This window comes from Convolutriloba macropyga, chromosome 11 (genome assembly GCF_964194025.1).
Source record: "Convolutriloba macropyga chromosome 11, txConMacr16.3, whole genome shotgun sequence".
In the NCBI taxonomy this organism is placed as follows: domain Eukaryota; kingdom Metazoa; phylum Xenacoelomorpha; order Acoela; family Convolutidae; genus Convolutriloba; species Convolutriloba macropyga.
This window is the reverse complement of record NC_134478.1, coordinates 12,363,206-12,387,164: the sequence shown is the minus strand read 5'-3', so window position 1 is coordinate 12,387,164 and position 23,959 is coordinate 12,363,206. Positions and strand designations below refer to the sequence as shown.

The following is a 23,959-nucleotide window of genomic DNA, read 5'->3' as shown; positions in this document are numbered from 1 at the left end:
AAAAAATCACTAGCGAGAAAAAGAATATTTGTTCAAACACCGTTTTCTCACTCTACTTTAAAATTAGAGCAAAAAATATTCACGCCACAAAACCACTCGCTTTTTCCCTCCACTTCCTGTTTCGGCGTGACCAAAATCACTACTCCAATTTATGACTTCAAAAATCATGCAGCTGTGTGAACAGATCTTTAAAAAAAGACAGCGCCCCAATACAATTCAAATTCTTTGAATTGTAAAAAAGAGCGCCTAAATAATAGCCGTTGAGAGGCTGACGGAGGCTATTTATAATATATGGTCTTTGTATGAATTGAAAGAAACTATTCAAGCTCTGTGAAGAATTATGAAGTGAAAGACTACATTGGCGTAACACAAAAATCGGCATAACAAAGACAATGACACAACAATTACATAGATTATTAAAATTGGACAAGGACATAACTCCAACACACTAATCAGAACTTAAAAAGTACCATTAATAACAATAGCTTCCAGTATGCAAGGCGCTCCTGTAAAATATTCACTCAATACAAGACTGTTGAAAAGAAGTCGGGTTTCTCAGTTATGTTGCAAGACCTTGCAAAAAAAAACTGTCAAAATCTTTTTGATCTTTTACATGTTTATCCTCTTTTGAAATCGGAATTGGTCAAAATTTGTCAAAAAAATAAGATATCAGGAAAAATTTCAACCGGGAACTAAAGTTGCGAGATTTTTTAAGAGTAATTAAACATAGACCAACCTTCAGAAACTCGAGGCACCAAAATAACGTCGCAACTTCTGTTAACGGATCCACGTTTGTCTAAAATATAAAGTTTACCGATAGATCACAAAATTGATCCAAAACTTTTTTCTTAACATTATAAACCAAGTCTGCATTGGTGTCCTGAACAAAATAGCCTTTAATTACCTCTTAATTGCTTTAATCTCAAATCGCTTTTGGAGTTTCTTTTAGGAACAAATGAGAAGATTTTAATTTTCCTACATTTTGCTCAACCAAGGCTAGCGACAATCGAATGTAATTCCAGCTTAAATTGCTTTCTGTCATATATTAAAATTCCACTTCCACGAATTCCCGTCACTAACCCGAGTAAATCCACTAACCTTCGATAACTGCCAATTAAGACCTGTAAAACGAACGATTTTCAGTATTGAATTTATTCAACGCAATATTACCTGATCTCTGAACCATAATTTCTGATGCATTGACTTTTCTATGCAGATTATTTGTCGCTATTTGAACAGCTGTGCTTTCTTTTTTGAACTGCATAATCTGTTCATAGGTCAGCAACACGCTAAACGATCCAATCTGATTGGCTAACACAATTCTCAAATCACCAACTGAGAAATCGATTAAAATGTCGTTCAACCCGACAGTGCAGAGCTCTTCATGCGCTGAAAACTCCCAATCAAAACCCGAAACAGGTAACTCGTTCACGAAGCAAGAAACTTCGGGCTCCGGTGAGCTTCGCACTGGAATTTCGACCAAAAGGAGTTCGGTGTTTGGGTCCAGCTCCAAATAGGGTTTGTTGACAAGTTTCGGTTTCTCCACAAATCTGTGGATTAAAGTGGGCATTGCGTGTTCGTCTGGTGACATTCCGACTAGCACGAAATCAACTCGGTTGATTTTAGCTTGGGTTTGATCCAATGAAGTGATGAGATGACAACTAAAACATTTAATAGAACTTCTAAATCTCACGTTAAATAATTATTAAAATATGCAATGCGATCAAAATTTCGACCCAAATCATTGCATTTCGCTATAACTTTTATAACTTTTATTCAAAAAATGGTTTATTTTGATACGGCTTTATTATGGTAGCCTGACTGTGCCATTGCATTTTATAATACAGCAGTTCCAAGAATATGTGCCATCTGTAAGTTGTTGGTGCTTAATATAGCCATAGCCTTCAAAAACGAGCCTTTCCGATTTTTTGTTTGTCTGGATGAAATGCATATTAAGCTAATCATCGTGAGGTACTCTTTTATATGCCTCCCAATTAAAACAAAACCGGTCATTGAGTTAAACAACTAGTTTTGCGTCCACTTTTAATACATTGATTATTTGATACGGTTTAGCTTTATTGTCGGATTAACTTTCGTTAGTTAATTCGTTGAGTCAAAATCTGTAAAATTTTGGGACTATTTTGTCTGGGACTGTTTTGTCTGGACACGGGTAAGGCCGTATTAAGGCACCGTATAAGTCTTACATTAAAACCGTACTTGTTAGTTGTACCACGGCATTGTACACGACCGTATTAAGATTTCTAGGGTACGCAATTAACATATAGAAGTTAATAGCCATCTACCTGATCCAGCAGGCATTGAAAAGAGAAAATTCCGATTGGCGTTGAACGACAGAGCAGCAATGGCTGACGACACTCCCCGACAAACAATATTTGCTGCCCAAAAAGACATCAATAGAGAAACAGAAAGCAAATTACGCAAAAACTGATGCAAATTTACAAGAACTTGTTTAAAAGTGACAGGCTGCAATTATAATATCGAACTCTAACAGGTGTTGTTTTTGTCATTGTGATCCGTTATCCCTTCTGTTTTTCAATTCATTCAATTTCTACCAGAAAGTTTAAAAACGCTAAAAACGATCTGATTTTTGCAAAATGTCCATCATGAACTAAATTTTTATTTTCCTTTCTCTCGCGACAACCCATGGCCGGGTTCTCCGGATTTAACACTTTTCCCAGCTTTTCCCACTTTCCGATCTGATTTTTTCTCAATTTTTGATATTTGCGAAAATGTTTTTCACCATCGGGCGCGAACCAGCGACCTCCGAATGTGAGTCCAAATTACTAACTACTGCGCCAAGGTGATTTTGATTTTCCGACTTCAATGCCTTCTTTCAAGGTCAAAGCTGCAATATCTTTTTGATCTGTCTAACGAGCGCTTCGAGCGGGACTGTTTTGTCTGTTTCTTCGGACTATTTTGTCTGGGATTATTTTGCAATTTAAGGTTTTTTTCTTGGACTGTTTTGTCTGGGACTATTTTGTTTGGGACTATTTTCCAATTTAGGACTTTTTTGTCTGGGACTGTTTTGTCTGTTCACTGGTCTCACCAAGTCATCCGATTATCAGTCAGATTTTAATTGATATGGTATCGCACGTCTGTAGTTTCAAATTGTTTGAACTATTTCAAAGTTGTTTAATTTGTTTTTTGTGGAGCAACCATTTTTTGTGGAGTTCACAATTTCATCAAACGTTTGATTGAGCATGAAAAAATGACGCAAAATTATCAGTCAGCTCAAATGCTGATTAATTTAGGACATAATTTTGCGTTTTGGGTCTCTTGGGTTGAAAAACGACAAAATCTACTACACCATTTTTGACAGTTTAGGCAAAATTAACTTCAATTTTTTGCACCAAAAAAACATTTAATTTTACTCTTGATGTAACTACCGTAATTGAAGAGTCTCACTCTCAATTGTATCAGGTATCATTTTTCAAGCCAATTTTTCAATTTGTCAAGCAGTGTTTTTTTCTAAATTATGCAAAAAAAAATCGCGAGAAAATTAACCAATTCTGCTCTGCCTTTATAAAATCAAGCACGGCTGAGGCCAGTTCCGAACCGGTTCATAAATCATATTTTTACTTTATCAAATCAACTGCCAGCGCGTTACATTGCTTCTATGTCAGCACGATATCAAGACAATATAACCAATTCAAGTTTACTCAATGGCATTTTACAAAATGACATTATAGACAAAGCTTACCCTATTGTTAAAAATACAAGAACAACTATTTAGCCAACTATATAACTTAATGGCCCGTGGGACTTGCTATGAAGCTATCACAACTGAACATGAGATTATAAATGGGTGTACAACTAAATGGCTGGTGGGACTTGATTTGAAACTATCACAACCGAACATCGGATAAATTGAACGAAACGATCAAAGAGCATTGGGTAAGTTGGCATTCGGTAAAATGAAATTGGGTAAAATGGCATTGAGTAAAATGGAAGTTTGGATAAAAATGAAACGGGGTAAATTGTCATGTAATCATCAAGACGATTATACTTAGAGTAAATTTTCTAGCATTGCGGGTTGCGAGCCCACAATCTCTTAATTGATTGCAATTTTGCGCTATCCACTGAGTCAACATCTCAACATTCCGAGAGTCTTACTAAATTCTAATTTATTTAACTATCATTTCACGCTCCATCTTATGATCAGAAACTACTTACTAGAGTGTATACTCTAACATACCTGGTTTCGAGAAAACTTTTCTGATAACATTTCTGGTTCAACACGATTTCCCCGTTCACTAGCCAGAAAGGTTCCACCGACTCGTAGCTGTCACCCAAAAAGACTTCAAAACTCGTTTCATCAGCAACATCTTCATTTTCGTCTTTAGTTATAACTATTTCAGACACAGAGTCCTCAATCGGAGCGTAAAACTCGTTTTGAAATCTCAAGCCTAGCAATGAAGCTATCATGCTATGGTGGCTGCAAACTTCAGATTTTTCTAGAAGTTCTGAGCTTCTAGAATGTTCCAGAATGAAGTCTGATATGTCCATTGACTGTTGACAGTGACCATCTGTAGAAGATACGATGCATGTGGCAATTTTGGTGTTGATTTTGACAACGTCCAGATTCGAAATCTAGGCACAATTTAAATCTCCAGGGCTGAGAAATTATTACAGAAATCAGTATTGTCACCGGTGAATTTTTTTCAAATAATTCATGCTTCATGTTTGGTTGTTCGTTGTTAAACGTATAAGTAAGACATATTTAGCACTGGAACTTTTCATTGAAAAAAAGACAATAATTTTCGCTGACTCTGAGGATCGAACTCGAACCATCGAACTTTTGTATGGAGTTGCATCTTCGACAATTGCTCTTTCTCCTTCTTACTATTTAAATCTTTACAGAAGAATTTGAAATTGTGTTTCAACTTACATACTAAACAATTGCTGTTGTTATCCTACATGCTGTCCCCCTCCCCCCCCCCCAGGACTTCCAACTCCCCATTGAATATGAGAAATTGTTTTCAAAACTGACATTGCGTCTAAAAATCGGCTCGTTTAAAGCATAAGTAATTTGTTTTAGTTTTAAAAACTCTTATGTCAGGCAATTTTTTTTAAAGACAAAAGTTTTTTAGCGATAAAAAATACAAATTATGCGAGATTTTTAGTGTATATTCTACACCCACCATTAATATTATAATTAGCCGATTAAAACCTCATCGGGCGGATTGACTATCTTAATTCATGCTCTATCTCCCCCCACCTAGTTGAGTTGTAGCTATATACTGCTACCATCATCAGAAGCTATTCATGATAATAAAAGTACGTTTACGCTTTTCTATCTTCCCAGTGAAACCAAACTTGATACACCTTGCCGTGTCATGCAAGATCTTGTCAACTCGTGCAAAACTTGAAACATCTTGCCAAGATCTTAATAGACAAACATTTCTTGGAACAGCTTGATAAGATCTTGACAAGATCTGATCAAGACATGTCAAGAAATGTTCTTGTCGTAACTTGATAATATCCTGATAATTTTTGACACAAAGAAAATTTTTTCTAAGCAACACGAAGTGAGTTGGTGCAAATATGACCCGGGAATCCATAGAGAAATCAGCCATGACCAGACAATCCAGACAAAAAATTAGCTATGACTTGAAGTAGTGAGAATTAGCATTGCGTGACAATAAGCAATTAGTAGTAAAAACTAACAAGAAACGATCACAAGTCACACCCATTTCAATAACAATACAAAAAAATAACTTATCATGTAGAACTGCAGAATTGTTACTTTAAAATCAGGCGATTACTTTTACTTTTTCTTAGAAAAAAAATGAAGTCATTTGTCCTCTGTTCTCGATAACTGCAGTCGATTGACCTACAGACTTGCTAAAGTTAATATCTGATTTGATTGAGGGGAGTAGTTACTGATCAGAATGTAGTGATTGCTTTTTTCCTCAACATCATGTTTTTAAACTGCTGTCTTCAAGACTTCTCTTATTTAAGCAAACGTTTTTGTCCTCGGAATCTCGATTCCGTTTCTCATGGTCAAATATCAATAAGTTTACCATTCAAACACACAAACAATGGTTTCAAAATCACTTCAACCCATCTTTTAATTGATTGCGGCACAAAATTTCAATAAATTATGAAAGGCGAAAGTCTTTAAACAAGTGAAGGTAAAATGGACCTAAGAGACTTTTTGGTATAAAATCAACTAATACATCTCTTCGGATTTACAGTTAGCAAAAAACGATCACAAGTCACAGCATCTTGCAAAAAGAGTGTCGATGAACATAAACTGTCAGAATTATTGTTTTTGAAAAAAAAGCGTTATGAAAGTTTTTGGTTTATAAGCTGACTTTATTTTCGTATTTGATGTTAGATGCTTAAATACTGTAGTTACTTTGTATGTGTTCAACTTGCCGAGTGTTGTTTTTTTTGCTGTCTTGTTTTTTCAACGCTTGCTTTTTGTCTTATGTCATGTTAGAAATTTTTAGGTTTTTTGGGACTTTAGTGGGGCTTTCACGGTGACGTCCTGTATAAGGTGTGTACTATGTACATACCGAGCGAGCATCCACTTATAATTTTCATTATACTGGAAAAACAGGCTCATGTGTTGGTTAATAAACTAACGGGAGCAGTATTTTCCGACATTCTTGATAATTCTTGATAATTCTTGATAATTCTTGCTATTTCTTGATAATTCTTGCTTAATCTTATGATTTCCTGCTACATCTTGTTTTTGGGTGCTGTTGAATTTTTAATACTTGATATATCTTGCCATGTCATGGTTAATCTTTCCTGGAAATCCTGCCAAGATCTTGTTTCTTGACAGCCATGCAAAAAACTTGCAAGTTCGTACATATCTTGATGTTTTCTTGGTAAGTACCATGGCAAGATCTTGGCAAGATTTACCAAGATTTAATATTTTTCTTATCAAGATGTACCAAGTTTCAGTTCACTGGGTCCTACCTGTAGTTGAAAACAGTCGTTTGAGTCGTTTTCGACCATTCGGCTGTGTTCTGATTGGCGCACGACTCTCCCGTCTAGCAGCCACGTGACGTCAACAGATGTCTCGTAAATTGAGAATTTGTCAATCACAGACTCACAGATGAGACCTTTGCCCAATCGGTGTACCTTAACAAATGAACTCCTAAAATTACTTGCTCCCTGTAAAACGACTTATCTTGATAAAATCTTAATAAGATCCATTAAAAGAAAACGTCAAAAAATGTAGCAACATAGAACATCTTTTCATTCAAGGGAAGAACTGAAGTTTCCGGTTTGCCTGACCGGAGGTTGGCGGACAAATCACGGCTGAATCTGTCTAAAGACATTCTGCTTTTTTTTCGGATGGCCACTGCTCTGTTCATGTCACCATTTACACTTCCAGTCTTGATTTTTGAGTCAAATTTACTCCATGAAAAATAATATGTTCAGCCAACCAGGTTTGCTTTATATGCGATCCGAATTTCCTTGTGGTTAATTGTAACAATTATTTTGCGTAGCAAGTCGTGAGCACTGAGCTAACTAGTTTTTGTGGTAAATACCTACAAACTAGCTTATATACAAATAATGTGTATACTAGTATCCACACTAATCATACATAAGCTACTTTGTAGATAATTACCACAAATACCTGTGCTTACGACTTGCTACGCAAATTAAATTTTGCAACTAACCGCACGCGAGATTTTCAAGTGAGCTGTGGTACAATAGTACATTTTTAGTTTGAGTTCATTAATTTGGTGTAACCAATTTAGTTCAATTTCTGTTTAACTTAATTTAGTTCAATTTCCCTATTTTAATTTGTTCATTTATTCAGTTTAATTTTGAAGATCAAATCCTATGATTTCATGCTTGTTAATTTGTTTATATCCTATGCATGATCTTTTGTCTGTTCACCTTCTCTCGTGATTGTAAGTTGCCGCAATTTAGTAATGTTATCTTGTGAACAAATTGTGAATCAGTTTTGTTAATCTTGCCTAATTTCATTCTTCTCAATTTCGTAATTCAAAATAGTTGACTCTCTCTCTTAACTAGATTTCAATTCGCCAAAGTCTAAATTCAGACGCATCTAAAATTTGGTATCTTTCGCTAAGCGAAATACCCGATAACTAGTCAAACGTGATTTCGCTCCGCCAAATCAGCCTAAACTTTGTAACTCAAATAGTCAATATTTGAATAACAAAATAAAGTTTGAATTCGCTCCGCCAATTCACTCTTAAATTGGCCGAAGTAAAGAACGCTAATTGGCGCTACGAAACAATTCAAATCTACAGATTGCAAATCTGTACGACATGGCGCAGTCAGCTCGAGAATCGAGAAAAACACCGCTGTCGATAGAGCCATTTTGGGAACGACCAACCTCAGACCCACCAATCAGATGGGAGAAATGGAGAATTCAATTAAAACTAGCGATTCTCGCTCGTGAGAACATAACTATAGACACATTGCTTCAACCCAAACCATCGACAGTTCGCCTGCCAGTGGAACCGAAGTACGAAATTTCGATTGACGACACAACCGAGGAAGCAGAAAGAGAACGCAGAGTAAGAAACAACCAGCTGAAGCTACAATGGGAACTAAAGTGTCAAAAAATAACCGAAGCGGGAATACTATGTGGGGGGCGTCCTTGGAATTTGTGTGATCAGAAATGCGTGTCTCTGTTGTACCTAAGTATTGGTACTGAAGGAAGACGACTACTAACACAAAAATTCCCGCACGACAACATTTACGATTTGACTACCCTAAAACTCTGGGAAATGATGGAGATTGCCTTTATTCGCCCAAGAAACATCACGTTCGATAGATTTGTGTTCTTCTCTCGGAAGCAAAAGAAGGGCGAAACCGTAGAGCAATTCTACAGCATCTTAAAAGAACTGGCTGAAAATTGTGACTTTGAAAACCGTGAAGAAGCCATCGTCAGGGACATTTTCATCACTAACATGCTAGACGATCACATTCAGCGGGAACTTCTAAGGGACACAGTTGAACCAGAGAGGGCACTCAGCATTGCAGTAAACATGGAAATGGGTAATCAGAATCAGCAAAGAATTTCATCCATTAACGGAGCAACTGGCAGTACGGTAAACACTGTACAACAATTCAATCGATTTCGCGGCGCGGGAGTACGAGGACCTCAATCAAGCAGAACAGTCACAAACCGTGCATCCATTGGACAATGCCGTGGTTGTGGTCAAGTCTGGACACCTACACATCGTCAGGTTTGCCCCGCAATGGGTAAGAAATGTAATCACTGTGGTTTGCAAAACCATTTCGCTAAAGTTTGTCGTCGAAGACTTAATTCTACAAGAAACACTCAACAAACTAATCGCATTAACAATATAGATACGGCAGAAACATCTAATCAAAATTCTAGCCAGGAAAGTCTAAACGTCAATTATATCAATTATAATGCGCAAATCAATTCAGACTATGATTCTTCGGATGATAATTACGTCGCCACTGTAGAAAATACGAGTTCCCCAAATTTGACACTGAAAAATTTAACATTAACAATTGGAAACACAAACTGTGATTTACTTCTAGACTCTGGTAGTGGTTGTACCATTATTAATATGTCACTCGCAAGAGAAATAATGTTCAATTGTGCTCAATCACAATGGTCGGAGAAAAGACCATTGGAATTGAAGTCATTTTCGAATGATATCGTCCAACCCCTTGGCACTTTGAAAACGCCGGTAAAATGCAATGATTGGAGTATACAGAAGGCAAAAATAACAGTTGTATCCGATGGATTTAGACCAATATTAGGACGGGACCTTTTTGACCAGTTAGGTATTACAATTTCTCAGAAGCCTTGCCCGCAATCTGAAGTTAATAATATAGATCCACCTTGTGCAATCAAGAAATCAATGGCAAAGGAATTTCCTGATTTGATCTCCTGAATTGGAAAATCAAAAAACCACACGGTCAAATCAAAATTTCACAAAAATTATCGAGTAATACATCAAAAAGGACGAAAAGTACCCATTCACCTCCAACCGAAAGTGAAAATTGAATTAGAAAAACTGTTAAACGAAGGACATATCGAAAAGTTAAACAACTGTTTAGATCAATTTTTCATATCTCCGATTGTCATTACGGTAAAAAAGGACAAGTCAATCAAAATAGCACTTGATTCAAAAATCCTAAACAAAGCTATTCATAAAAACAAGTATCAAATGCCTAATATCGATTCGCTAATTCAAACGATTTCACAAACACTGTCAACGGCGCCGCAGGAGACCGCTTATTTCACAACTCTTGATTTGCAATACGCTTATAGTCAATTAAAGCTACACAGTGATACGGCCCGCCATTGTAACTTCAACATAGTCAGTGGTGATATGACTGGCACATATCGATTTAAAACTGGATTTTACGGGCTGAAGGACATGCCGGCGGAGTTCCAAAAAGCTATTGATTGTACTCTTGCCGGTTTAGAAAATACTTTCTGTTTCCTAGATGACATTTTGATCGTTAGTAGAGGTGGAATCGAAAAACATCTCCACTTAGTACGAAAATGTTTAATAAAACTGGATCAGGAAAATTTACGCATAAATCTGCCAAAATGTCATTTCGCAAAAGAGACGATTGAATGGCTCGGTCACAATATTACACAATCTGGTGTAACCCCACTTTCAAGTAAAACAGATGCAATTGGAAAATTATCGGCACCTACTAATCTTAAAAAACTTCGCTCTTTTATGGGATCTGTACACCATTTTGGAAAATTTATTCCGAATTTGTCACAATTATGTTACCCCCTCCGACCATTGCTTAAAAAAATTCGAAATTTCTCTGGACGGAAGAGCACGATAAACAGTTTTCTTTAATAAAAGAACAAATTACGGAAACCACTGAAAATAAACATTTCAACCCGGATTTAGAAACGCGAATTAAATGTGACGCCTCGCGTAAAAGATTGGGATGTGCATTGGAACAACGAACACCTAATGGGTGGCATACTGTAGCATTCGCGTCGCGATTTTTGAACTCTGTTGAAGACAGATATAGCATAAACGAACTAGAACTTCTGGGTGTTGTTTGGTCAGTGGAAAACTTTAAGTATTATTTATACGGCAAACCCTTTACTGTGATAACTGACCATAGAGCCCTTCTCTCTATTATGAGAGAAAACAGATCCAATAAATCATATAATAGTAGACTGACACGATGGGTAGATCGTTTACTACCATTTGAATTCTCGATTGATCACCTTCCGGGCACAAAAATGGGATCAGTGGATTATATATCTCGCGACCCGCATCAACAAGGTGCTAATATATCCACATACGACGAGCAATTTATTGTAGCTAAATTGGATATAATTAAACGTAGCGCGAAACGCTTCTTATTAAATGCTGAAAATTACGTCGATTTCGCAGCGCGAAATCAATCTACAAATTGCGTCGTAAATAATCCAAATTCCACTAATAACTTAAGTAGTGATTTCGCACCGCGAAATCCAGAACATTCTACAAGCACGCAAATTGACAACTCAATTAGAGAACTAACGATAAATAATTTAAATTCCATCCCCAAAATCGAGACAACTAACATTCCTCACTCGCTTTTTGCCTTAAACCGACCCACCGAACAGTCACACTCTAATTTGAATCACTTTCAACGCATCGCAACAAAATTCAAGAACGTCTATATGATGTCTCAATCACCTTCTGACTACGACAAGCTGATGACTGTTAAACAATCGACCCCTTCGAGAGTCAGATTTGCAGAGGCGGGGCCTTCTACTGTTCAAGCTGCACCTGTGACCCCCATTACACCTACTACAGATACAACAGCCACTTCGCATTCAGTAGACGATTTGTACATGGATTCCTTCAACTTCGCGCTCTCAAAGATCTTCTCAAGTTCTCTCATGGCCAGCCTGACGACCAAGGACGCGATCTTGAAAGAGATTCGCGACTGCATTTTGACGGACAATGAAGATAGATGTAGACAAATTTCACCCTACATTCATTCCTTCTGGAAGGACTTACACGTGAAGAATGGGTGTGTCTGCATAGACGACAGAATTGCACTCCCACATGCTATCAAGGATGCGTATGTAGACGCAATCCACGCAACTCAACCTGGCACATGGGGAATGACGGATATGGCAACACACGCGTGGTGGCCATACATGCACAGGGATATTGCCACCAAGACAGCAAAGTGCAACCCATGTGTCAAAAATGGTAAAAATTTAAAACCTATTATACCAGCAAATAAATGGGCACCATTAAAGCTATGTAAAGTTCCTAATGAAGAGATTCAAATTGATTTTGGAGGACCCATTTATAATGAGAAAAATCAAGAGATTTATTTTCTTGCATGTATTGATCGATTTTCGAAATTCCCAACAGCAAAAGTATTTGATAGAGCCAACGCAGATAATATTCTAAAGTTTCTTCAAGAATATGTTTTGCTACACGGTATACCCCGCGCGATTAGATTGGATCAGGCTAGATGTCAAACGGGGCATCGAATTAAAACATTTTGTAATCAAAATAACATACAGCTAATCGAGGCGCCAATACACGACCACAGAGCTATTGGTTTGGTTGAAAGACTCATTCAAACAATCAAGAATCGCTTAGCTTGTATTAAAACGGCGGCGCAAAATCAATTTAATATGAAAGCATCAATAAATTCAATAATTTATCAGTTACGAATATGTCGTCAAAAGACTATTGGAATATCACCTTTTGAGGCACATTTTGGCAGAAAAGCGAATACACCATTAAGCAATATAACGACTAATCCCGATTCAAAAAGTTTAACTTACAAAAATATTCTTAACAAATATTTAGATTTGGAGACTGTCAAATGGGACCAGCTCATCACCGACGAAAATTGGAACAATGATGAGCGAAGCGACATCGAAATGGAAATAAACAAGGAAAAACTGGGCAAAGAGGCAATGAAAAGACAGAGGGACGACCCAAACAAAGAATCGAGATTAATTTCTCATCCAGATGTTGGTCAACCGATACCAAGAACAGAATCGTCACTGGAGCTCAAATTGGCAAAAAAAGACCACAAATAAAACGATCAAAGAAAAGTCTCGACGGTCTATATGACGTACTTGCACCAGGATCGTCAGTCATTAAAACAACCGAAAACACCTCAGTAATCAAAGAACTGGGCAAGAGAGAGGTTACAATAAGGAATTCTGACCTCGCAAAGTTCGGCACAAAGGCGGAACGAAACACAGATTTGCAAATATATGCAAATAGACGCCCAAAACTCCCCACGGGAAAAACAACGGAGGAAATCATTCACCACCATGCAAAGGAGTTAAGAAAAAAGTTAGAAGGTGGAAAGAAAATGAAACACAGAAAAGTGGCAGATGACGTCAGCACAGTGTCGTCCATTCACTCTAATGTTACCCGCGCCCTCCGAGTAAGAATGCCGACCAAGCCAAAGCAACAACAGACAACGGCGCCGCGAAATCAAACCACAGAGTCAAATAACGATCTCGCAGTGCCAATGGAATTATCGACTTCAAGCATCATTATCGCGGAGCCACCAAGCAGACCGAAGAGAAAAGCAGCCACGAAAGCATCTGCAGCGCTAATTCCTTCAAAGAGAAAACGCTCTGCCATATCGACCACAGAATCGGATGAATCTGTGACTCCAATTCAATCATGCCCTCCCACAACACCAAGTACTGCAGCAATTGGAAAACAGAAGAGACGGCAAAAACATTAAAAAACAACAAATCGAAAACAAGTCCATAATCTGCAATACAAACTGCTGCAGCACAATCCAATCAAGAGGAGTCAAACTTCACAGTCGGCCCATGCTCCCCAACAACTTCCTATCCCGCGCAATTCTACGTCTCTCCGAATTACGAGGAACCAGAGTTGTCTATGACAGTTGGCGAAGCGGAGAGATATTATGAAAGCGAAAGCGATTAATGAGTAAAACTGATCATTCAAAACTCTGATTAAAACATTACAGTATTAATTATTTAACAAGTACATATTGATTACTAATTTTCTGATAAATAACATGTTATTTATTTCCGCCAAGGGGGAAATGTGGTACAATAGTACATTTTTAGTTTGAGTTCATTAATTTGGTGTAACCAATTTAGTTCAATTTCTGTTTAACTTAATTTAGTTCAATTTCCCTATTTTAATTTGTTCATTTATTCAGTTTAATTTTGAAGATCAAATCCTATGATTTCATACTTGTTAATTTGTTTATATCCTATGCATGATCTTTTGTCTGTTCACCTTGTCTCGTGATTGTAAGTTGCCGCAATTTAGTAATGTTATCTTGTGAACAAATTGTGAATCAGTTTTGTTAATCTTGCCTAATTTCATTCTTCTCAATTTCGTAATTCAAAATAGTTGACTCTCTCTCTTAACTAGATTTCAATTCGCCAAAGTCTAAATTCAGACGCATCTAAAATTTGGTATCTTTCGCTAAGCGAAATACCCGATAACTAGTCAAACGTGATTTCGCTCCGCCAAATCAGCCTAAACTTTGTAACTCAAATAGTCAATATTTGAATAACAAAATAAAGTCTGAATTCGCTCCGCCAATTCACTCTTAAATTGGCCGAAGTAAAGAACGCTAATTGGCGCTACGAAACAATTCAAATCTACAGATTGCAAATCTGTACGACATGAGCCTTCGAAAAAAAAGTTGCTTTAACTTAGGAACTTCCAGTAACTGAACTCATCACTAACTGAGGACATCAAAGAGTGAGCAGTATTGACGAAAGACTCTATCAAGATTGGCCAAGATTTGTCAAGAGCTGCCAAGAATTTTTCTCTGTTTATCTTGACGGCATCGAACCAAAACCATTTGAAAATTTAGCAAGAAAAGATCGTAATTCAAGTTCTTGGCAAAAATTTCCAGTTTTGCAAGACTTCATGTCTTGTCAAAGTCTATCAAGTTTCGTTTCACTGGGCTACTATAGTAATTACCATTTATGAGCTACAATAACTTGACATTATTCTGGACACACTTAATGTTGTGTATGAGTATTTTTCAGACTATAGTGGATAAGTTAAGCCTGGGCAAACTCTATGACCCGAATATATTCAAAATGAAGAACGAGCGCTTTTAAATAAACTCAAAATATTCTGGTGAAGCAATTTTTCGGAACGGAATTAAATTTTTACTCTTGAAATGTGCTGGTTCAGCGTTGAAGTCCTATGAGACGCAAGTTCGTGCGGGTTTTACCAAATTCCGCAAACATATTCTAAGGCAGGCCCGATAAAGGCTCTCTTTATTTCCGTAAGTTTCATATATCTAAAGCTACATGTTTCTTCAAGTGAAGTAGAATTGCCTGTCTCTGTGTAACTAACGGACTCTGGTAAACACTGAAGAACAAAATCAATTACAAAGACAAGATATTTTTATATCACCGGAGTCACAGGTTTACACGTCGTAGAGAATAAAATCAGACCAACTGATTTATACAAGTATTCGCGTTATAAAAAAGAATTTAATTTTCTCAGTCTGCGATTAGTGGAAGATTCACAATAGATTTCGCTCTGTTGCAAATCATTTGCCGAATATAGAAAATTTTCACCTAAAAATCTTTGAATTATATGAGAAAACGATTAATTCGAATTTGATTTATGGCATGATTTTTATTGGTTTTTGTAAATAATCATGACAGTTCTTGTGCCATGATGGTTAGCCGGTGGTTGGGGATTTGCCCAAAAAATCAAGTAAGGAGTGGAGAAATGGAAGTACCGTTTTTCTGCTCCCGTGTCAATGCCCTTACCTGATTACGCCTCCATTAAAAAATCAAGTAAGGAGTGGAGAAATGGAAGTACCGTTTTTTTGCTCCCGTGTCAATTCCCTTACCTGATTACGCCTCAAACTGATGTAAAAGAAGGATGGAAATAGTCTTTCGGAGGTGAAACGATATGAGATTAGGGGGTATTTGGGGGGTAATAGGGAGTAAGGGGAGAATTGTTAGATTTTACCCCCAAAAACACAAAACAATTACCATCCAAAATGATGTAACATTAGGGGGTAATTTTAGCGGATAAAACGATTTAAGATAAGGTAGGTAATTGAGGGAAGGGGGAATAAGGAAGAATTGTTAGGTTTTACACCCCAAAATTACCATGCAAAAATGTACGATTAGGGAGTAAATGTAGAGGGGCAAAACCATGTAAGACAAGGAAGGTAAGGGGAGTAATGGGGAGTAAGGGGACATTATTAGTTTTAACATCGAATTACTATTCAAAAAGACTTCTAAGATATGAAGTCTATAATAAGTGGTATTGTGAGTATAGTGAAAGCTGTTTTAATTAAAAAGTCAGTCTAATAATTATTAGGCAGGAGAAAAGTGAAAAAAAGCATTTTTTTGCTAACTTTGTACTTTTTATTTTTTTTAGCTCAATCTTTTTCGTTTCTCGATATTCTATAAACACAATGGAGGCTAAAGTGGACCAACGGCACCTTTCGGTTTAATATAATTTCATGAAATTGAGTCCAAATAGGTCCTAAGACAACCGCACTCCTAAAAACCCCAAACATGTTTCTGTCACAAAAGTTCCAACTTGTTATCTTCAAACTAGCACTCTAAGACTGTTATTTTTTAGAAAATCTTTTAAGCTCATTTGTCCTGTCGGCTCTTCAGTTGCAATTAGGTGACCTGCTATCATGTTAAGAGTTATTAATAGACTTAATAATTGTATACTATGTACATGCTAAGCTGAGAACCACTTTAAGGTTTCATCATAATGGAAAGCTGCCACTCAAGCGCCGGTTAATAAACTGAAACGAGAGAAATTTTTCTAAAATTTTAAACCTAAAAAAGGTTTTTCTATGATTATCAGATGTATATTTTACCACAATTAACTGCACTGTTAATTGGGCATTCTCTTTGAACCTTTTTGCTTCGCTTTTGCACATAAGTCTTTAAACAGTGCTCAAAGGAGAGGTTCCTGTATTTTAAGATTTTTTTGAATGAGTACAGTAATTTAATAAACTATAGTATGCTGAATCAATACCGCCACCTCATTACCCCTCCCCAAATCCCCAGTCTTGAGTTTTTTTACCCTTTCATTACTCCCTACTCTTGCATCGGCCTGCCCCGCAGCAAGAGCCGCTGCAGGAGTAGGGCGCTAATTTTACCCCGCTGCAAGAGTAAGGGGCTAATCTTGCGGCCTTTTACCCCACACCCCCCCCCCCCCCAATCCCCCTACTCTTGCCTCGTTTTACCCCCCCATTAACCCATACTCTTGCCTCGTTTTACCCCCCATTACCTCCCTACTCCTGCGTCGTTCTACCACCCATTAGAGCCCTACTCTTGCAGCGTTGCATCGTTCTTTACCCCCCATTACCCTCTGAGAATGTTTTACCCCCTATTACCCACTACTCTCGCATCGTTTTCCCCCATCAACCCCCTACTTTTATATCGTTTTACTACCCTTACCCCTTACTCTTGCATTATTTTATCCCCCTCCCCCAAACCATTACCCCTCCTCTCCCACCCCCACTCTTGCGTCATTTAACACCCCCCCCCCCCCCCCCTCCACGATTAACCCCTTTTGTTGCGTCGTTTTAAGCCCCTTACTTCCACTCTTGCGTCATTCTACCCCCATTAACCCCAACTCTTGCAGTGTTTTACGTACCATTACCCCTTACTCCTGCATCATTTAACCCCCGTTACCCCACTACCCACCTTCATTTCCTCCAGAAAGCCAAACATCTCATTTCGACTTCCCATTTGTTGTTTCGAAGACCTCAGTTCATTCTGCGTTACCGAAGTATTGAGCGATGTTGATACAAAAGAATCTTTCTCATCCTCGCCGTTCCCATCAATTTCATCACCATCATCGTCATCTTCATCCTGCTCTTGATAGACAACTGAGTTTTCGTAACTAGAATTTGACGCGTCTTCTAAACCCTCTTCATGTTCGAACAAATTTGTCTGGCTCGCTGAAATAAATTGGGTTTCGGTGTGATGCCCTAAAACGACAGAACTTTTAGCAGCTCCCATGCTGTTTACAGCTATGCAGCTAATTTTCCACGACTGTTCTTCGTTGGTTAAAAAGTCTCGCATAATTAATTGGTGGTTTTGACCAACTTTTTTAACCTCAAAATTCGATTCGCTCAAATTTCGCTCATTTTTTGTGGGCTTGACGGGCGAGCCGTTAACATACCAGCTTGCTTCAGGCGTTGACCTGCCGGAAATTTGGGCTGAAATTACCATAGAATCGTTTTCATTTTCATCATCCGCAATTTCGAGGTTGCCTAAAAACTCGGGCGCCACTTTTTCCGGTATCGGTGGAAATGATCGTTTATTTACGATCTGGGCAAGTTTTTGGTTGAACTCCAAATGGGGAGATCTTGGGTCACGTGACTGGGAACTTTGATCACGTGATAAACTTAAAGTGAGCATAGAAGTTTGATCACGTGGCTCGGTATTTTGATCACGTGACAAATGAAATGTGTTACGTGACGCATTAGCTTGGTCACGTGGTGGAAAAAGTTTGTCCCGTGGCGAATTTTTCTCAGTCGGCGAATGATAGCTGCTCAGTTCAGGAGGCGATTCATAGTCGTGACGTAATTGGGACGACTCGTCCTCAATTGAAGCCGAACAGCTGTCGGCATAGCTTATGTAAGTCCCGCTTGCTTCGTTCGTGGATACTGTTTGTTCGGGTTCATCCGATGATTCTGTGCAGGAAATATCCCGGTTAAAATTACGCAGCCGGTTGTCCATATTCCCTTTAAATAAAGGTTAATTTTTTTCAAAACTTTTCATTCAAAACTCACTAAACAAAATTAGACTTTCAAATATACGTTTTTATAATCAGATGACTATAATAATGTTTATGGTTCGACAAAAACAACGTTTACCAAAGTTCATTTATCAGCGTAAGTTTGAATATCGTAATCGGTTAGTCAGTTTAGCTTAAACTATCTGCAAACTGCTTATGAGTTTACTATAAAACCAGCTTAAAATCTCGTATGCGCAAAAGCACAATATAGTTATAAGCAAACTATACTCAATAAATGACTTTACTTCGTTGAGAAAAAAGAACGGCTCACTTCAGTTTGATTATCAACTTTGGTAACCTGGTCAACTCGAAACTCCCCTATAACTTTTTACATTTCAAGCCGCAGATTTTAGATGTGATCAAATTAAAATCTAATTAAGATATATTGATCGCTGATTTTTGTTATTATCATAGTAATATGGGGTGTTTTTTATTGTATACGCACAGAATTTCATGGTGAAATCAGTAATCAAAAATCAATTTAATGGTTAACAAACAAACAGTCACAAAACATTGATTTATGTTTACATTTCAAATGACCTCTGATCATGTTTTCTGTTATCCAATTTTCGCAGATCTGATGTAGAAACTAAAAAAAGATCATAAAAAATTGTTGGTTTCAAATTGTTTGATCTTTCTCTCAGACATTTGAAAAACTCGTTAAAAGCTAGTCTTAAAAGTCAGACTTTAGCAATATTTGATCTTTGTTTTGTCTTCCGCTAGACTTAAAAAGTATGTTGTTAGTTTTGCTTTTTAATTTTATGCGTGCATGTGAAACTCTACTTTCCGTTTGGTCAGCTTTCATTTGATTTTCATCATGAAAAACCAGCTGCTTAAGTCAAGATAAAGACAAAAACAAAGATCAAACGATCTTAAAAAAACGTTTTTATGATCTATTTTAGATTTCAATTGTCCACTTTTCCCTCCAATTTTTGATGATTTCTCTTCGAGTTTGTCTCTAAGAAATCTTGTGAAAAATTGTCCTCAGTCCGACGTTCCTCTGTTTTTATGGTTATTATGGTTTTCTGAGTCATCTGCTTTTTGTTCAGTTTCCGATGAGATCTATCTGTTTATTTCTACTTCTGGTACGAATTGGAAAACAAGTTCCGTTTATTAGCAGAATCTATCCCAATAGTCGTCTGTATTTGTCTTCGCCTCGTAGCCGTATCCCGAACAAATTGGAGTGTACTTAGGTTTTGCGTTGTGTTCTTTTTTCTGTTAGCAGCGCCCTAATAAGAATGGAGTTAAGAATGACTCTATTTAGCCAATAGAAGTCTTCTAACCTGAATCTTGGCGTTAATAGTGTCACTGCAAATCTTGACAATATCGATCTGTGAATGTTTCTACGAAATTTTTAAATGCTCAAAAAGATTGTTGTTTTCCTAGTTTCACGGCTTTGTATATATGAAGGTGACATTGCTTAATCCCACCTGTGAAAGATATCCTGAATCTAAACATTTATTGTTCCGACCTCACTTGTGGGGGGAGGACCTATATACTCAAATGGGTTTTTTTTGTTCAGACAATTTTGGCCGATCGATATATTCATCGCAGAGAAATGTAAGTGGCATCATTAAAAAGCTCATCCAGCGTAGAATTCGAAACCGAAAAAATTTTTTTGGAATGTCGTTTTTTTTATCGAGGAGATATCGAGGATTGAAGTTTTGCGTGAACACCGGATATTTGGCACGATTTGTTCACTTTTAGTGTAATTTTTCATCAAATTAAAATATTTTTTAATTAAAATATTAATTCAAAAGTACATTTCACGCCACAAAATGCATCAATTTTGAGTTCATAACAGACGAAAGGCCATAAAAAGACCAGTTTGGTCTCATATACGGATTTTTACTAACAAAAACTTTGAATTCTATTTGTGAGCTTTTTTTAAAAATTTTTTTTCAAATTTTTTTTTGTTTTCTTGGGTCACCTACAGACTAGTCACTTTTCATATCTAAGATCCGTTAATGACAAATCTGATTCGCAGTCAAATGCAGCCCATTGAACAAAAAATTAGTCTTCAAATAATCGCTCGTGTTTTTTTGTCTTCGCCTCTGAGTTTTTGTAATTTTAAATGAAATTTTGATTTCCTTTTTGAGGTTATACTAAATTTTTTAAGTTCTATGGCAAAGTCTCGTCGACTAAAGATGCAATAGGTTTCATAATGAGCTTTAAGGGAACCTATCTAGTGCTTTGTGGACAGCTAATGGCTGTTAAGAGTTTAAAATTAATTTTTCGGGAAAATTTTTTAATATTAACAAATCATAAACTTATTTTCGTGAATTAAGTCAGTCTCGGCAAAGTAGAGACCCCATTTCTTTCTACTGTAACCAAATTTTCTCTGGTTAGCGCTTTTATTTTCCAACTATTTGTTATATGACTTCAATGCCGCAAGATTTCAAAAATTTTTAAACAGTTTATGGATATTTTCCTAATATTGGTTCTTCTTGACATGCAGGAGTTATCATATATATTTTTTTATTTTTTCGATATTTTTTTGGTATTTTTGGAATCTTAACACTTTAAAAAAAATGAAAGTTGGGTTCGCTCGGATATGATGTTCATTGAATCATGCATAATTTTTTCAGAGAAAAACTTATGGATTAAATGGCTTCGACACTTTCTTCTCGCACTTCTCTACTTAAATTTTGGACTTTGCCTGAATTTGTTGTTCTTTTCATGGTCATTGACTTATTTTAAAATCATATTGATGACACATGAATAACAAACATCCTTGTTGTCTCGTAAGGTCATATCTCAGCGTATTTTTTAGCTTCTGTGAAAGCTGTTGAATTTAATGGCGTTGACATTACGGGTTTTCTCAATAATTTCGTGGTTTCAATGTATTTTTTTCATGTTTGTTGATATGTTGGGGCCAAGTTGTTAAGAAGAAGAACTCCATTGCTGTTAAAAAGTTAATTGAAAGTAGAAAAATGCTGACCGGTCCCATAGGTTTGTAATTGAGGATTGAATGAATAATGTTATACAAAATATTCAGTTTATTGCGAGGAGTCCTAAACATTTTGATATTATACAATTTTAAGATTTTTAATGATTTTTCAATCTTTGTTGTTCTTTTCGTTACTTATAACTTATTCTCATCGTTGAGAAGTCCCATACAAATCGTTGAAATTTAAAAATTAGAATGTTCACTGATATTTTGACTTATTTAATGTTTTGTTTGCTGGATAAAATGCGTTTTCTTGAAAAGACATGTGAGTGGTGTATTTCTGTTTCTTTTTCTCGTCCTTTAGCACAATCGCGTAATAACAGATCCCAATGATTATCAAATGTTGCCCAATTGAACTTCTTTTTTCATTCCGTATAATTTCAGCTGAATTAGTTCAAATAGAATTTGATTAAAAATACAAAATTTTCAGATAATAGCTAATGATTTTAACGCCTTCACTATTTTGTGTTTTCGCACTGTTTGTAATTTGTCGTTTATAATTTTTGGAGTTTTTCTGCATCTTTAGTCCGTTTCTGTGGCTTAGTCTAACCAGAGACAGGTATCACTGGTTTCATTGTGACTTCTTAGTAAATTTATTAAGGAATATTTTGTTAAAAACTACCTATTTTTAAGACATTTGAAATTATTTGGTTCGAAAAATGTTGATTCATTTCTGAATTTTGCCTCATTATTTCTTTTTCTGTGGACTTGTTACCTAGTCTCCTTAAGGAAAAATCCCATGTGATGCGTAGTTAGGAAAAAGTAAGTTTAGTTATCTTTTGTTTTTGCTTTTTTGTTTTTGCTTTTTTTGTTGTTTTTGTTTTATTCGTAGCGTTTTTAATGGGAAATCTCGTTTTAATGAGGCATGGCATTATCTAGTTCAAATTTTAGTTATGTTTGTAACAATTTTTTAAACTCAAACATATATTTTTGATTATCTCTTTGTCGAAAATGTAAGTCAAAAGTTATTTAAGTCCAAAATGTAGATGAGCGCGGGTCGGAACATCATGTGCGAACGCACATTAACAAGCCTCATTATTAGAAATCAAGTTTCAAAAATGTGGGGAAATGAACCACTTTAAAATTGTAACTAGTTGACGCAGAAACAAAGGTCAAAAAGTGGATGGGTGCGGAGGAATATAGATGAAAGGGTGGGATTGGGATAATTTTAATGCAGAATTGAATGAAAACAAACAAAGGAAATTGTTCTGATGCTTCTTCACCATAACTGAATTACGTGGCAAATAACCGAAGAGGCAAATTTCAATAAATTTTGCGTTTTGTGGAACAAAAGCATGTTGAGAAATAAATTAGTTTAAAAATTTCTCGCCCTAATTTTATCAGTAATTACCTGAGACCAAATTCAAAGACTTAATTGTTGTTGTGATCAATGCTATGGGTAACTTTAAAACCACTAATTGTCTTTTTAATCCACACTTAGTAACTAGAGGAACATTTCTGCATAAAACGCCAAATAGACTGATTATCTTTAATTGGATACTGTATCCGTGGTAAAGGTGAAATTTTAATTAAATGGGAAAAAGTTAATTTTAAACGAACAAACTTGAACTGAACTATCTTAGTGTCACTCCGTTCTATTCACGCTTAAAGCGACTCTTAAAACATAGGCCGTGAAAAAGCCCGTCAAAATTGAGTATGTTTACTCGATTTTTCCGACATTGGCCACTTAACGAGACCATATTTACCACCGCATATCTAAAATTGAATAAAAACTTGATGTCATAGTGGCATTATGATATAATTATGATGTTATAGTCGAATGTTATAGTTATACTCTTGCACAGGAAAAGTGACTCTGTGTTAGAAGGTGCGATCAGAATTCTAGTGGTTGGCAGGTCAATCCTCAGACCAAGAGGTTAATTTATATAAAAAATATAGGTTAATTTAAAATATTCCTTTAACTTAGTTTATGTTTCCATTGACTGTAAGTTTAAAATTTTTTAAATGAAGAGAAACGATCAGTTTTTTCCCTCAAATTTTTTCCCATAAATTATTCTCAGAATGTGACTTTCCGACGACAAATTTAGCATGAGAAGACTTCTTTTTCCAGAGTCCAAGAAGTCCAAGATCAACAAACCAGCCATTTCTCTGTTTTTATGTTTCAAGAAATTACAGAAATTGAGGGCATATGAAAAGTTTTGTGTGATAAAACTCGCCATATTAAATGCAATTACCGGCGAAATTGCGTGAGATTTGCTGATGAAAAAAAACAAACTTTCACATCAACTCTTGCGTG

The 23,959-nt window shown here is 36.4% G+C and overlaps 2 protein-coding genes across 5 annotated transcripts in view; one reads left to right on the top strand and one right to left on the bottom strand.

The window, feature by feature from the left end:
* Positions 1 to 18,880, bottom strand: part of LOC142349043 (uncharacterized) — a 116,000-nt gene extending 97,120 nt beyond the window's left edge. The window contains exons 1-5 of the mRNA XM_075400455.1: positions 17,654 to 18,880; positions 6,952 to 7,116; positions 4,217 to 4,611; positions 1,171 to 1,661; positions 737 to 796 (exon numbers count right to left, since the gene is read on the bottom strand). Coding sequence (XP_075256570.1) covers positions 737 to 796; positions 1,171 to 1,661; positions 4,217 to 4,611; positions 6,952 to 7,116; positions 17,654 to 18,694 — 2,152 coding nt within the window. The 5' untranslated portion in view covers positions 18,695 to 18,880. The remainder of the gene's footprint in view (positions 1 to 736; positions 797 to 1,170; positions 1,662 to 4,216; positions 4,612 to 6,951; positions 7,117 to 17,653) is intronic.
* The window catches only part of LOC142349540 (endoplasmic reticulum resident protein 44-like), a 558,035-nt gene that overhangs the window by 307,145 nt on the left and 226,931 nt on the right, over positions 1 to 23,959 (top strand). For 3 of the 4 annotated variants that reach the window (XM_075401173.1, XM_075401172.1, XM_075401170.1), the window contains exon 1: positions 11,344 to 11,347. The exons of the other annotated variant lie outside the window; for it this stretch is intronic. The gene's annotated coding sequence lies outside the window, so the exon portion shown is untranslated. Of the gene's footprint in view, positions 1 to 11,343; positions 11,348 to 23,959 lie in introns of those variants that run through there. 4 annotated transcript variants of the gene reach the window in all.